Here is a 15,299-nt window from a genome sequence, read left to right on the forward strand (position 1 = left end):
TTGGAGTGACATGGGACCTCGAGCCAGGGGATGCAGGCCGCCCTTTCGAGCTGGGAAAGACAAGGAACAGATCGTCCCTTAGAGCTTCTGTAAAACTACAGCCGTGTTGACCTGTTTTAGCCTTCTGACACCCCCATAAGTGCAGGATAGGAAGCTTCTGTGGTTTTGAACTACGGAGTTTGTAGCAATTAGTTTATAGGAGGTGTAGGAAATGACTGTGGGGCAGGGAGAGGTGTGTGGGGGAAGGAGGTACCTGGGGGGGGGGGCCTGGGAGAAGGAGCTGAGGGCGGAGCTGATAAGGGGGTGGGAGTCGGCACCTCGGGTGTGTCACCACAGCTAAAGGAATGCCCTGTCTTCCAGAACTTTCCGCGATGATAGACATGGTCCTCACTGCCAGGTTGTGGCTGTTGAGCACTTGAAATGTGGCTAGTGCAGTTGAGGCACTGAATTTCTAACTTTATTTAATTTTAACTGATGTAAAAGTTTTTTTAATGTTTGTCTATTTTGAGAGAGAGAGTGTGTGCACGTGTGGGCATGAACAGGGGAGGGGCAGAGAGAGAGAGAGAGAGAGAGAGAGAGAGAGAGAGAATCCCAAGCAGGCTCCACACTGTCCGTGCAGAGCCGGATGTAGGGCTCACACCCACAAGTCCTGAGATCACGACCTGAGCCGAAACCAAGAGTCAGACGCTCAACCGACCGTGTCACCCAGGCGGCCCCAACTGATGTGCCCCCCTCCCGCTGCCCCGCTGGACAGCTCAGCTCTAGACCTTTGGGGTCTCACCGCTGCCTCCCCTCCCCAGACATGCACACAGGTGGGGTCTCCCTGGAGAGCTATTTTGTAAGCACTTAGCGAACGCAGCATATGTTGACCTAAGTGTTCCCAAATGTATCTGGAACAAAAATTTACCAAAGTTTTCTTCTTTACACGCTGTCAATATGTACTGGAGTGACCTGTTCCCGCCCGTGGGTGTGGCCCCGGCACCCCTGCGGCCTGCCTGGGAAGGCGGCACTGGCCCATGCAGTGACGGCGGGCCCCTCTGGGGGCGCTGGAGAGAAGGGGCTCTGGGCGGGCCCAGGCTCTGGGATTTTCAGGCCTGAGGCTTCTGCTGTCTGTGTCTCCGCCTTCGGCCTGGCCTGTGTATCCATTGCTTCCGTCATCAGTCCCTTAGTCTGACGACTCTAGTGATGCCTTTCAGATGGCCGATTTCGTTGTTCCAAACCACTTCTGTCTCCTATTGTCTAATAATAAAACTTTATTTATTTCAAGTTTATTTATTCTGAGAGAGGGAGAAAGAGCATGTGAGCGGGGTAGGGGCAGAGAGAGAGAGGGAGAGAGAGAATCCCAAGCTGGCTTCGTGCTGGCGGGGCCCGATGTGGGGCTCAAACTCACAAACCTTGAGATCGTGATCCGAGGGGAAACCAAGAGTCGGACCTTAACCGACCGAGCGCCCCAGGCGTCCCTGTGTAATAAAGTTTTAAAAATGAAAGACGAAACACCTCTAACTCGTGGATTTCTAGAGCCATGTCTCTGAGCACAGTATGGGGGAGTCACCCTGGGACCCCTGTCTTGAGCAGGTGTCTTTCAGGGTGTGTTGACAGAGTTTGAACTCCAGAGATGTCCGTTACCAGATCGAAGACAGGTGTTAGAAATGCCTTTATAAAGGTCTTTGTTCATTCCTGTTCTGGGGCCAGTTTTAACTGTAAAAATCAGTTCCTTGTCTTTTTTTTAATGTCCAACGTGGGTTTCGAACCCACAGCCCCAAGATCAAGAGTCCTATGCTCTGCCCACTGAGCCCGCCAGGCGCCCCGGTTCCTTGTATCTTTAGGGAGTGCTGAGTCTCACTGGACAACCTTTGGAAAACGTCGTGTGTACCACTTTGAGAGATAATCCATGTGATTGCCTCTTTAAATTAATTTTTTATGCCGTTTCGTTGCAAACGACTACAATAAAACGGCAATAAACATATTAAATAGAGTACCAAATATGTAATTTGTTTGGACTGTGAATGAATGAAAGTCATTAAAATTCATCACCAAATCCTATTCACAAATGTTAATTTGCTGAGTTAAGTTCAGAAGCACACAACAGAAAGCTGTCACCTTAGAACAAGCTAATTAAGTTAACGTATCAAGGGGGACGTCAGAGACTCGAGGGATCTTTGGCCCTTGCCATCGCTGAAGAGAGAAAAGGCACGTGGGCACTTAGTACGGCTCTATCTGGGCAGATACGGGGTAGTGGAAAGAGGGAGGGCCTCCTCAGGGCAGAGGGGGGATGCAGGTCCCAGCTTTGGGAAGTCAGGCTGGTTAACTTAAGCAACCCCAGTTTCTCTCCCTGTGACTGGAGGTGAAACCATGCCCTCCCCACCTCCAGGGCCCGGGGGGGGGGGGGCATAACAACAGGGTGTGCGGACCACGTGAACCCGTTCCTGCTGCCAGGCTTGCCTGCCGTTAGTCCTCCTTCATAGTCTCCTCCTCCAGGAAGCCTTCCCGGATGACTCCACGCACACAAGGACCGTTTGTTAAAGACAGCATTCTTTCTGCCACTGAATTGCCTTGGCATCCTTGTCAAAAATCAGTGGCCCATCGCCTGGGTGGCTCAGTCGGTTGAGCGTCCGACTTCAGCTGAGGTCATGATCTCACGGTCCGTGAGTTCGAGCCCCGCGTCGGGCTCCGTGCTGACCGCTCGGAACCTGGAGCCTGCTCCGGATTCTGTGTCTCCCCCTCTCTCTGCCCCTCCCCTGCTCATGCTCTGTCTCTCTCTCTGTCTGAAAAATAAATAAAACATTAAAAAAAATGTGTTTTTAAAAAGAAATGCAATTGATTTTTGTAAGCTGATCTTATATCCTACTGCCTAAGTAAAATCATCTATTAGTTCTTATGGATGTTTTGTGATTTTTTTGTTTAGTATTTTCCACATCCAAGACCCTGTCGTCTGTAAATAGAGATACTTTTATTTCTCCCTGTTCATCTGGGGTGCCTTTCACTTCCTTTTTCTGCCTGATTGCACTGGCCGGACCTCCAGTCCTGGGAAGGAGTGGGGTGAGCACACATCCTTGTGTTTTCCTCTTCTTACGTCTGACTACAGAGCGTTTTCCCCTCCATCCAACCGTCTCCCAAATATGCTGCCTTCCGGGCAAGAGCGTTCTGCACGTGAGAAAGAGAAAAACAAAACGTTTCACGCGGGAGCCCAGCGGGGCCATAGAATGCACACGGTGGGCGGCTGTGACTTCACATCCTCTCTGCCGGCTGGGGTGGTGTATTTGTGGCTGTGTTTTAAAGTTGCCTTGTGTATCAATTCTCTACCAAATGAACACGGTAAGAGGCTGGGTCTTAACAGCCTGAGGCAGCACGTTAGGTTCCATCAAGCATGTTGTTTGATTGGTCAGCATATGGTCCAGGTTTCCCGGATCTGCCCTCACGGCCAAATCCACTCGTGCCTCTGGTCCTCCTCTGTGCATTTCCCCCCTGTTTGGAATGCTCCCCGCCCCCCGGCTTTGGTCCTCCACAAGCTCCTACTCATACCTCAAAACCTAGCTCAGAAGTGGCCCCACGTGAAGCCATCCCCGTTCCCCAGGTCTCCCCTGCATCATGGTGGAGTCCTCAGCTGCTGCCCTAGTGTATTATTTCTGTCTCTCTTTTGGCCACCAGAACACCTACTCTCTGAGCACCGAGTCTGCGTCTGTCCCTGTGTGGCTCCTCAGTCCTGTGTTTACACAGAGATGTGGAGAGGACCTGTCACCTCCAGCTAAAAACTGCTCTCTTTTCTTTTCCCTCAGCCTCAAGGACAAAAATCAAGGTGAACTCATCCCTCCTGTGCTGAGATTCACAGTGACATATCTAAGAGAGAAAGGTAAGTGAGAGCGGGCTTCAGCCAGGGGTGTGAGGGCCTCTGGGAGGCCCATCTCGTGTCCCGGGCACCGTGCAGACCGGCGACTTGGAGGGGCTGGGCCTCGTGCGGGAAGGGTGACCAGCATGGACCAGGGATGGACTCAGGCACACAGAATGTCTGGGTTTGCATCCCGGCTCTACTGTGTACTTGCTGTGTGACCTTGGGCAGTTACTTACCTTCTCTGGGCCTCTGATTCCTCCTCGGTGATCAGAGGGGGTGCGCCTTGTGGCTCCTCCAGGACTCCTGCCCGAGGCCAGAGTTCCCAGATCCACGGGAAAAGTGTGGACCCTGACAGGAGCGTAGTTCTCTGGGCAAACAGGCTGCTGGGGGGCGGGGGGGGGCCCCCGCAGGCAGGTGCCGCAGGGTGCGGGGGGGGGGGGGGCGCGTCCAACCAGCAGTGGGAGCCGTCATTTCTGGGGGCCCTGGGGGCCTTTTACCTGGCGCGCCCTCAGAATTGCATGTCCTAATGCTAGAAAGTTCTATGAGCTGGCGCCTCTCTAGCCGGAGGATCTGATTGTCGCTTAGAATGGTCTCTACTTTGGCGAGAAGTCCTTCGCGGCACCTCCCGTTCTGTTCCGTGTTTCGGGAGCAGACAGAAGATAGTGCATACGACCAGGTGTCAGAAACCGGGAGAGGGAGTGTCTCCCTTTTTAACGTATCAGGTCCTTTATTTATGAAAAAATCAAAAACCCAGCTCCAAGTGGGAACTCAGTATTGTATTTGTTGAATGAATGCACGATCAAACATGTACCCTTTGGGCACCTCCCCGTATCCAGCCCTGATTGAGGCGCTGGGGTTGCCATGGTAACGGCACCCCGCCCCCCACCAGCCGCCGTTCTGGGGGCTCACGGTCGCAACCGAGAAGACTCCATTGCGATTTCCTCTGTAAAGCTGTTTCCACGGGTCAGAAGTCCAGGCACACGGGGGCCGGGCTGCTCAGGGTCTCGCAAAGCAAAACTCAAGGTATCCCGCCAAGCTGCGCTCCTTTCTGGAGGCTCTGGGGAACAGTCCGCTTCCACCTTCATTCAGTTTGTTGGCCAAATTCAGTTCTTTGCAGAGATGCCTGTGTGTCCTTGGTGGCTGTCGGCCAGAGGCCTCTTTCTCTTCCTAGAGGCTGCACACTTTCCTTTCCGTGCGGCCCCCTCCACCAACAGAGACCTTCGCACCTGTCGAGTCCGGCCTCCATGCTTCAAATCTCTGTAGCCAGGAAGAACCCAGTCCCTTTTAAAAGTCTTGCCTGATTAGGTCAGGCCCGCCGAAGATGATCTCCGTATCTTAAGGTCAGCTTCTTGGGCCTGAATCCTGTCTGCAGAGTCCCTTCCCTGTGGCGCCTAGATTAGCGTTTGGATACCGGGCAGAATGAGTGTGCCCCACGGGGTCCGGGACTTTGGGAGCCACCTCAGAAATTTTCCTACTACCATCTGTCAGGAAAAAAAAGAGAGGGACCAGCCACCCACGCAGAGGGGACGGCGCGTGCAAAGGCCGGGAGGAGCAAGGAGCATGGGGCAGACTGGAGGCCGGAGGAGGGGGCTGAGGGGCAGTGGGGCAGGAGAGGCCGGACTGTGCAGGCCCGTGGGAAGTCCCCGTGGGAAGCTGCCCGGTGAAGACCAGCAAGGCCCGTGCACAGGCCGCTCCGACCTGGATATATTCGTTGAATAGACCCAGCTTCAGAAGGGCGAAGAGGCTGGGGAGGGAGCCCAGTGCTCCCTGTATTTGCCGCGTCCGGAACGGTAACTTCTAGCTGCTCGTGGCAATAGCCCAGTAGAGCACTTTCTAGGTGTCTCCTACGTCGGGTGACCGCATTTTTAATTTCACTTAATTTTTGCTAATTAAACGTAAATTTAAATCATGACGTATGGCCAGTGGCTGCCATACTGGACGGGTCACCCGTGTCGATGCAGCTGCGGGACTAAGCGGAAGCAGTGTGTATGGAGGCCACCCGGGTGCTTGAACATGTGCCATGCCCAGCCTTGTCGATTCTTTCTGCAGCCCTCAGAGGCAGGGGCTCAGGGCCTTACTCTGTAGACGGGGTGGCTGAGCTCAGAGAAGCTACGTGCTTTTGCTGCGGTCACACAGCGGGATGAGACAGAGTTGGGCTGGACTCCAGGTCTGTCTGACTTGGTTCTCTCTTCCCGGGGGCCACAGAAGTAGGCAGTCAGGTGGGGTTGGGAGTTTGGAAGTTTGAGGAATAAATAAAGGTGGGGATCGCGGGTGGTGGGCGTCAGGGGGGAGGGGGGGATGAACCAAGCTGGAGAGCATTCCCTGCCAGCCACGGGAGGGTGACGCATGGGCAGGAGGAATCGTGGAATGTTCCAGAAACCCAGTGTGCTAGGACCTGTGAGGTGCCTGGAGGCTCTCTCTCCTTAGGACTCCGCACTGAGGGCCTGTTCCGGAGATCGGCCAGTGTCCACACCATCCGCGAGATTCAGCGGTTGTACAATCAAGGTGAGTCTGTCCCCACAGAGACCCCTGACCCTGAGCCTCCCGCCTGCCCGGCCTGCACAGCCCTGCACGGCCGCAGAGCCCCCAGGCCCAAGGTGGCATGGCTCCCGCCCGCACCCAACCCCCAGCATAGTCCAGGGCCGGGCAGCTGCCCAGGCGAGGCCTGCGCCCGGAGCCCCGGCCCTCGGCAGGTGGCCGCACGCTGCCGTTGTGCCTTGAGGGCTTCTCCCATCATTGCAGGCGACAGGTGGTCTGAAATGTTCCATGGAGTCTCCATTCGGCAGCCCCTCCAGTGGGCCCGGCACTGCTTTCTCGGCTGCCTGTGGCGACACCCGCAGGTCGGGAGGCCGTGTCGGAGCTGAGCACCCTACAGCGACACTGCTGAGGCGGCTAGCTCTGCTCACGCCCCCGCCCACCCTCCTCGTACGGTTCGCCCGTCCGGTGACAGGGCCGGCGCGGGGTGCGTGTGGACTGGCCGTCCTCAGGCCCGTGTGCCGAGCACCTGCATCCGAGGCGGGGCCGACCCACACGGCAGGCGGACTGGGGGCACGCCCCAGACTCGGCCAGGTGCCCCAGAGGGCCGAGGGGGGCACGGTAGCAGCACCCCCCAGGTCCAGCAGGCGACAGGGTCATGCCTGGCGAGAGGTCTCCCCCTCGGGAGTGCTAAAGCCGTTTGCGTCGGGGCCCATCATGAAGCGGGACTCCGCGGCCCCGTCAGGACTCAGACTTGCGACATTCTGTGTCCAGGGAAGCCCGTGAACTTTGACGACTATGGGGACGTCCACATCCCTGCCGTGATCCTGAAGACCTTCCTGCGAGAGCTTCCCCAGCCGCTGCTGACCTTCACGGCCTATGAGCAGATTCTCGGGATCACCAGTGGGTACCTGCCCCGGGGGGGGCCCACCGAGGGCCAGTCTGGGGCGTGGGGGGAGGGGCTGCCGGCCTCTTCTTGTTGCCGTCCGGCCCCGTGGACAAGTGTCAGTGGCCGGGCCGGGCCACCACCGTCCATGGGTGGGGGCAGGGGTTGTCGGGTGCAGCTGGGGCGACAGGCAGCGTGGCAGAGGGCGTCTCTGGGTTCGGGGTGCACGGCCCGGTCCAAGGGCCGCCTCCAGGCCCTCCCTGCCCTGCTCTGGGGGAGCCCCCCACCTCCAGCACCCCAACTTCTGTGTCTAGAAGGGGGGTGGAGGATGGTGGGGGGCAGAGGCCCCGAATCCCCTCTTCGAGCGGTTACTGTAGAAAGCTTGCAGTTAGAAATCCCTCCTCTGCCCTTTGGGATGTGAATCTTCTACACCCAGAACTGTCAGGGACCCCAGAGCTGGCTCTGAGATGTAGACGTTCAAGGAGACCCCAGTGTCCCGTGACGGTGGGGGCCTAACCCAGCCTGCACCGCTGACCCCGTCCCAGGACACGAGGAGCGTGTTTCTCCCATGAACACAGCCGGATGGAACACACCCGGATAACTGCCCCCTCCCTGACTCTGCTCAGGGCCCCCCCAACCCCTGCACCCCTCCCTGTGCCCTCATTCTCCCTCTAAAACGCCAGTCACCTCAGCCGTTCGGCCGTGTCGGGCCGTCCCTCGTGCAGCGGTTATTACCGAACACGCACGTTCCTCTTTGACTCTGGCACCTGCTTGCCACGGCCGTGCGGGGTAGTTGCGGACGGGAGGGGAGTGAGCACGTAGGCCCTGCTCGCCAGGAGCGCTCAGGCTGGCCGCAGGGACAGGCGTGTCATTGAACCGGGTGTGGCAGGGTGATGTGGCTGCAGGGCGTCTGGCACTTACTGGAAGGAAAGCAGGGAAAGGCCTGCTGGGCAGGAGGTGAAGGCTTGTCAGGGTGTCTGAGGTTCCCAGACGTCCCCAGGCACCAGAACCCCCGGAGGGTGCATTAAAACATGGGTCACTGGGCCCCACCCCGGAGACTCCATAGGTGTGGGCAGTGGCCCAAGAATCTGCATTTCTAACTGGATCCTGGGAGATGCTGATGGTCTGGGTTTTGTGCCATGGAACGCCTAGCTCAGCGGGGTTGAGGCATGACCCGTGGGTAGAGATGTGGCCATGGAAAGCACAAATGTCTTAGGGGCAAAGCTCATCCTGTGCACCAGGGAGTGGGGCTGGGCTGGGGCAGCTGCTGAGAATTTTTAAAAAATTATATTATGAGAGGGCTCCTGGGTGGCTCAGTTAAGCGTCTTAACTCTTGATTTTGGCTCAGGTCATGATCTCACGGTTCGTGAGTTCAAGCCCTGCATCGGGTTGTGTGCTGCCAGCACAGAGATGCTTGGGATTCTCTCCCCAGCCCCCTCAAAATAAGTAAATAAACTTTAGGGGTGCCTGGGGGGCTCAGTCGGTTGAGCGTCCGACTTCGGCTCAGGTCACGATCTCGCAGTTCGTGAGTTCGAGCCCCGTGTCGGGCTCTGGGCTGACGGCTCGGAGCCTGGAGCCTGCTTCGGATTCTGTGTCCCCCTCTCTCTCTCTGCCCCTCCCCTGCTCGCACACTGTTTCTTCTCTGTCTCAAAAATAAATGTTAGAAAAAAATTTTGTTAAATAAAAAATAAATAAACTTTAAAATATAAAAATTAAAAAAAAAAAATGAATTCTATTTCGATGGAAATAACACCAGCACATAGCGTAGGAAACGAACAAAAGCCCCAAAGTCCACAGCAGTGACACGGGAGTCCCTGCCCCCCCCCCCCCGCGCTCCCACGCGGGCACATACCCCGGCGGGGGCTCCGTGGGCACCTGCCCCTCACGCCAGGAGCGCTGCTCCTATGCACGGTCCTGGAGCCTGGCTTTCGTGTGTTAGTGTCACATCTCCTCTCTCCCTCCTCGTGTGCAGTCACTCATTCTTTCAGTGGTCGTGTTGCACCAGCTTTATAATTTCACGGGTGAACGTTTGGAGCTGTTTCCATTTTCGGTTGGCCCTCCGCTAATTTGAAGACTCCGGAAGTCCCAACATTCCGGTCGTTGAGAACCGAGATGCTGCCCTGAGATGCGAACCGAGACCCTGCTTTCTGGACCGTGGTCTCACTCGGCCTGGCCGCACGGTGACGGGTGGAGGGTCACCAGATCTAGCAACAGAAAACAGAGGATGCCCACCCACCTCAATTTGAATTTGCGATAAAGGGTGAATGTCTGGTTTTTTTTTTTTAGCGTAAGTAATATTTGCTCTTTAGCTGAAATGCAAATTTAACGGAGTGTCCTCTCTTTTTTCTGGCAGCCCATTCTCAGGTGGGATGGGTTTCTCCGTGAAGTCGGGCAAAAGCAGGGGCTTCTGCGTGTGCTCGGGAAATGCAGGGACACTCGGGAAGTGTCCAGCCCACAAGGGAATTGCAGCCACGACCACCTCCCGGTGTGCAGCCAGGAGGTTGAGAGCACTGGCTTAGAGCCGCGCGGGTCTGGATCCAAGTCTGGGCTTCGCCATGCAGCTGTGTGACTGGGGACAAGTCACTTAACCTCTCTGAGCTCACTTCCCTTAGGTGCATAAAAGTGGGGGCTGTTTTGAGGATTAAAGGTGCGTAAAATGCAGTGCTTTGTGACAGCCTGCTCCCCCTTGCTCGCCGGTGAGCGCTCTTTCCCTGAGAGACCGTAGGGAGAGCGGGTGGCGGACCTTGTGCAAGGATGTGCTCTGGGACCATAAATCTTACAAAGAGGAGGTTGGGGCCGGGAAGCTGAGACCCAGGCAACGAGGTGGCGGCCCCCAAGCTCATTGGTTTCTTGAAGATCATTTCGCGGGAACTCCTTGTCCATTCCCGTTACCCACAACAGCTTGAGTTCACGAAAGAGAGGCTTTTCTTAAGAGGCCAACGAGAACGTTGACGGTAGGGACGTTTGTGTCTTTTGAGCAGGGGCTGTGTTTGGAAAGCACACAGGCGTTCACGGTAGCCCCGCCCAAGGCTTAGCCGGAAGAGGTTAGCGTCGGGGGATCGGGACGTGGGGAGCACGGTGAATAGTTGTGGGTGCGCCCTGGCTTGAGGTCTGGAGTTCAGCGGAGGACATGGTTATGAGGAAACGGGGGTCTGAGTCTGGGACAGCCTCCCCCAGGCTCTTGGTGGGTGTGGGGACCTGAGCTGCAGGGCATCACGAACAGGCTAAGTTGGTCTGGAGAGGGGCTGACGAACCTTTCCCGTAAAGGGCCAGGTAGTAGGTATTTGAGGCTTTGTGGGTCTGTCTGTGTTGCTCCTACTGGGCTCTGCTGTTGTGCAAAAGTAGCCACACGTGATGTGTGAGTGGGTGGGCGTGGCTCTGTACCAATGGTTTATTTTTTTCGTCTTTATTTATTTTTGAGAGAGAGAGAGTGTGAGCAGGGGAGGGGCAGAGAGAGAGGGAGGCACAGAATCCACAGCAGGTTCCAGGCTCCGAGCCGTCAGCACAGAGCGCGACGCGGGGCTCGAACGCTCGAACCCACGAACCGCGAGATCGTGACCTGAGCCGAAGTCGGACGCTCAGCCGACTGAGCCACCCAGGCGCCCCTGTATCAATAGTTTTATTGACAAAAATTGGCCTTTCTGTCCGAAGGCTGTAGTTTGCTGACCGCTGGTCTAGGCCATTCTCACTTACAAAGTGAGTGATTTGGCTTTACGGACTTTCTGGGAGGTAAGAGTTGCAGTACAGCTGTAAAGACGGGAACAGAGCTCATGGAAGGGAGGGCTTTGCTGCGAACAGCCACCCGGCCTGGGAGTAAGTGAGGGCTCCAGGCCCGACCTCGGGACAGTGCATCCTCAGAGCTGACCTCCTCCCTAGGCCCATGCCGGCCCCTCGGGCAGGACTGACTCAGGAGGGACCCCTGTGCCCCTGCAGGTGTGGAGAGCAGCCTGCGGGTGACCCGCTGCCACCAGATCCTGCAGAGCCTTCCAGAACACAACTACGCCGTCCTCCGCTACCTCATGGGCTTCCTGCATGAGGTGAGGGGGCTAAGCAGGGCCCGGGGCGGGGAGGCCCCAGTTCTGTGCCTGGCCCAGGCGGCCCTTCCCGCACCTGGTGCCCACACAGCCCGGGGTCCGGGGTCTCCCCCAGCCTTGGAACGCCACTCTCTGGCCCAGAAGACTTCAAGGCCTGACCGGGGAGCAGCTCCATTTCTGCGCCTGCCCCTGCTGACCGGTCACATGCCTGGCCGCGCTCGGTTACAGATGGGACCTTCTTTTTATTTCTGTTTTTTAACGTCTGCTTATTTTGACAGAGAGCATAGGCGGGGAGGGGCAGAGAGAAGGAGAGAGAATCCCAAGCAGACTCCACGCCGTCCCGACACGGGGCAGCCGCAATCAAGAGTCACAGGCTCAACCGACTGAGCCACCCAGGCACCCCACGTTGCGTGTAGAGATTGCTTTAAAAAATTTTTTTTAATGTTTATATATTTTTGAGAGCAGAACATGAGCAGGGGAGGGGCAGAGAGAGAGGGAGACACAGAATCTGAAGCAGGCTCCAGGCTCCGAGCTGTCAGCACAGAGCCTGATGCGGGGCTCGAACCCACGAGCCATGAGATCACGACCTGAGCCGAAGTCAGACGCTCAACCGACTGAGCCACCCAGGCGCCCAGGATTGCTTTTAAAAAATAATAAACTATTTCTCAGAGGCCAAAAACTAAGTTATTGCCCTAATTTTCTTGCTACTTGTTTTTCATCTGCTGGAGGTGGATTGATATCCCCGTCCTCCACGGCACTGATGTTGAAACTTCCCATGGGGCTGGGTGCTGTGTAGCATTGGCCCCGGTGGGCTCCTGCAGGGGCTTGGGGGCCGCTGTCCTCACCAGATCCAAGGGGGAGGGGTTCACCGGGTCATGCCCCACCCCCTGTTCTCTGCTCTCCCATGACCCCCGAGGTTCTGCCATTGTCTCTGCTTCCGATTGTCGGAGGTCCCCAGGACCCTGGAGGCGAGGGGGAGATCAGGCCTTCAGATGGGCCCAAGCGGCCCCCCTGCCCCCGACTGGCCACGTGACTTCGGGAAAGTTCCCTGCACCTTCTGGGCCTCCAGTTTCTTCATCTGTAAAATGGGTGATGCATCCTAACTTCATGGGGTTGTAATTGCTGTAAGGCAAGTTCGCCCCCTCCCCTGCTGCCCCCGATCCGCCAATGACCCCTGCCTGCTCTTTGGCCTTGACTGTGTCCAACTCGCTGGCCAGTGTGTGGCTATCAGAGAGGTGGTCTGGCTGGGTGACACCAAAGGCCAAGCTTGCACCCATTGTGCTAGAGACCCCTGTCCCCGAGGGGGCCTCCCGAGTCCTCTGGAGTGGGAGAGAAGGCTGGGGGTGCTGAGGAGATCCAGGAGGAGCTCAGAGACGGTCAGAGCCCGAGGTCTCTCAGAGCATCAAGACTGACTGCTTTCGGGGCGCCCGGGGGACTCAGTGGGTTGAGCGGCCGACTCTTGGTTTTGGCTCAGGGCGTGATCTCACGGTTTGTGGGTTCGGGCCCCGTGTCGGGCTCTGTGCTGACGGTGTGGAACCTGCTTGGGATTCTCCCTCCCTCCCTTTCTCTCTCTCTCTCTCTCTCTCTCTCTGCCTCTCCCCTGCTCACTCACTCTCTCTCAAATAAATACAGTTAAAAAAATTAAAAAGTTAAAAAAAAAAAAAAGACTGCTTCCTTTTACAGGTGGCGACACCGAGGCCCAGAGCCGGGAGGTGGCCGTGCAAGGCCGTTGCACTGAACCCACAGTCACGTCCCTTGTCTCATGTGTGTCCTCCAGGTGTCCCGGGAGAGCATTTTTAACAAGATGAACAGCTCCAACCTGGCGTGTGTCTTTGGGCTGAATTTAATCTGGCCGTCCCAGGGGGCGTCCTCCCTGAGTGCCCTCGTGCCCATGAACCTGTTCACCGAGCTGCTGATCGAGTACTACGAGATGGTCTTCAGCACCCAGGAGGCTCGCGGGGGGCTCGGTGCCGGTGCTGTTGAGGCAGGGGAGCAGAGTGGCCCCGTCTCTAGAGGCCGGACACCCCGACGGCCTGGCCTCGTGCCCCGCGCCTCCGCGGCCCCTGACGGTGCCCGGGAGACTCCTCTGGTGCTGGAAGCGTCACGCTGAGGCCCGTCTGTGCGTGCTGTCGTCGTGTTTTGTAAACTTGCCATTAAACAAACTTCTCGTGAACCTTCTAGTGAACGTCCGGGGTTCTGCGCTTTGCCCCTTGTGCGTGGTCCCTGGGCTGCGGGCTGGGACAAGATGACGGACCTACCAGGTTCGTAACCACGGCCTCAGCGGAAATGGGAATTTATCGGTGAGGGCCTCCCGTCCGGCCTCGACTGTTGCTGTCATGCCGGGTGGCAAACTGTAACTTCGGGTCACAGCCGTTCGTTATTGTCCGCGGGTGAGCGGGGAGCTGAGCGGTTCTGCTCCTGTCGGGCTGGCCAGAGGTCACCTGGAGGGACGCAGCTCCCTCAAGGGTGTCACATGCCTTCGGCAGGCGGGGCAGGGGCCGGGGTCGCTCGTGTGCGGGCAGGGGGCCGACACGGGTGCAGGTGGTTTTCAAGCTTTGGCTGGTGGTGTGGATACTCACACCCGTTGGCCAGGGCACATGTCATGTCTGAGGCCGGGGTCACAGTGGGAGGGCTCTGGGACGTTGTTTAGCAAAGGGCGGCCATGGGGGGGCTGGGGGATTGGGGCCTGCCGGGGGCTCCTGGTCGTGTTCCGCCTCTGCGTTGGGAGACGCGCGCTGTGTTTCCCGCTTAGATACGGCGGAGAAAGGTGGTTCCGCGTTCCCAGCACAGAGCCCCCCACATTCACCCCGATTGGACTGGCTTGGGCCACGTGCCCACCTTGACCCTCACCGTGGTTGGGTCTGTGCCGATTGCCCTGGGCCTGAGTCGTGCATCCCACCCTGGGCTGGGGTTAAGGACGGGTGGCGCCCCAGATGCGTCAAGCCCGGCTTCCGTCACAAACACCACAGGCTGGGGGCTTACGCGACAGACGTTTATTTCTTACAGGCTGGAGTCCAGAAGCTCGAGCTCTGCAGGCCCAGGCGGCTGGCTTCTGTCGAACGCCCTCTGGCTGGCTCGCGCACGGCCACCTTCTCGCAGTGTCCCCGCCCGGCAGGATGGGGAGAGAGGGAGACAGAGAGAGCCCTTTGGAGTCTCTTCACAGAAGGACACTAATCCTGGTGGCTCAAGGCCCACCCTCGTGACCTCATCCAACCTGAATTACTTCTGTAAGGGCCCCGTCCCCGGTTACAGCCGCCCTGGCGTTCGGGGCTTCAACGTACGGGTTTGGGGGTGAGGGGGCACAAACAGTGCATCCGTAGCACCAGACAGGATGGTGACAGGTCGCCTGCCACCCTCCAGCGAGCGTAAGCCGTGTGTCAGGACTGCGTCAGGGGCCCCAAGCTCTTGCTGCATGGAGGCGGGGAGGGCTGTCAGGGAGCAAAGGATAAATGTCCGTTGCACATCCCCCCAGGCTGTTCAGGCCTGGGATGGGGTGCTGACCCCCGACTGAGCGATGCCCCCGGGTGCCCGTGTGGGTCCTGGGGGGTCTCCCAGGAGAGAGTGGGTGCCTCCCTCACCTCTCCCTCTCTCTTCTCACTTTCACGGGGTTAATCCCCCTCCCTGAGCTGATGTGCTTGGCTTTGCTGTCTTTAAAGAAGGGGCCGTGTGAGCTTGGCCAGTACCTCCCAGCACCTGCCAGTGGACGGCTGACCCCTCCCACTGAGGACCGTTTGGACCCACAGAGTCCACAGAGACACAGGGACCCACAGAGAAACGGAGCCATTTCTCTGACATGGATTCCGGCCCTTGTCAGGGCTGTAGCCCAGCGTCCCTGGGCCCTGGCCGTCCATCCGGTTCGCAGGGACGTTGATCCCATTAAAGCCTCTGGAGCAGAGGGGGTGGGGATCCCCGGATGCTGCGAGGGGGTCCCTGCTGCTCCCTGAACGCCTTCCCTGGGAGAGGAGGGCTCTGTGGCCTCAGGTCGAACGTGGTCAGAGGTGAGGGGACAGACACGGCAACGCGGGGCCACAGGCCGGCGACAGGCAGCTGCGTTCCGCTGGGTCCCTGCTCCATA

The 15,299-nt window shown here is 57.8% G+C and overlaps 1 protein-coding gene across 7 annotated transcripts in view; it reads left to right on the forward strand.

Moving 5' to 3' along the window:
* ARHGAP8 (Rho GTPase activating protein 8) overlaps window positions 1-13,397 on the forward strand; it is a 55,823-nt gene extending 42,426 nt beyond the window's left edge. For all 7 annotated transcript variants that reach the window (XM_053199487.1, XM_053199490.1, XM_053199491.1 and 4 more), the window contains 5 exons: window positions 3,777-3,850; window positions 6,257-6,334; window positions 7,079-7,207; window positions 11,124-11,227; window positions 13,002-13,397. In XM_053199487.1, the coding sequence (XP_053055462.1) occupies window positions 3,777-3,850; window positions 6,257-6,334; window positions 7,079-7,207; window positions 11,124-11,227; window positions 13,002-13,334 (718 nt within the window). In that variant the 3' untranslated portion in view covers window positions 13,335-13,397. The remainder of the gene's footprint in view (window positions 1-3,776; window positions 3,851-6,256; window positions 6,335-7,078; window positions 7,208-11,123; window positions 11,228-13,001) is intronic.
* Window positions 13,398-15,299: the final 1,902 nt, after the last annotated feature.

Source organism: Acinonyx jubatus, chromosome B4, assembly GCF_027475565.1.
Source record: "Acinonyx jubatus isolate Ajub_Pintada_27869175 chromosome B4, VMU_Ajub_asm_v1.0, whole genome shotgun sequence".
In the NCBI taxonomy this organism is placed as follows: Eukaryota; Metazoa; Chordata; class Mammalia; order Carnivora; family Felidae; genus Acinonyx; species Acinonyx jubatus.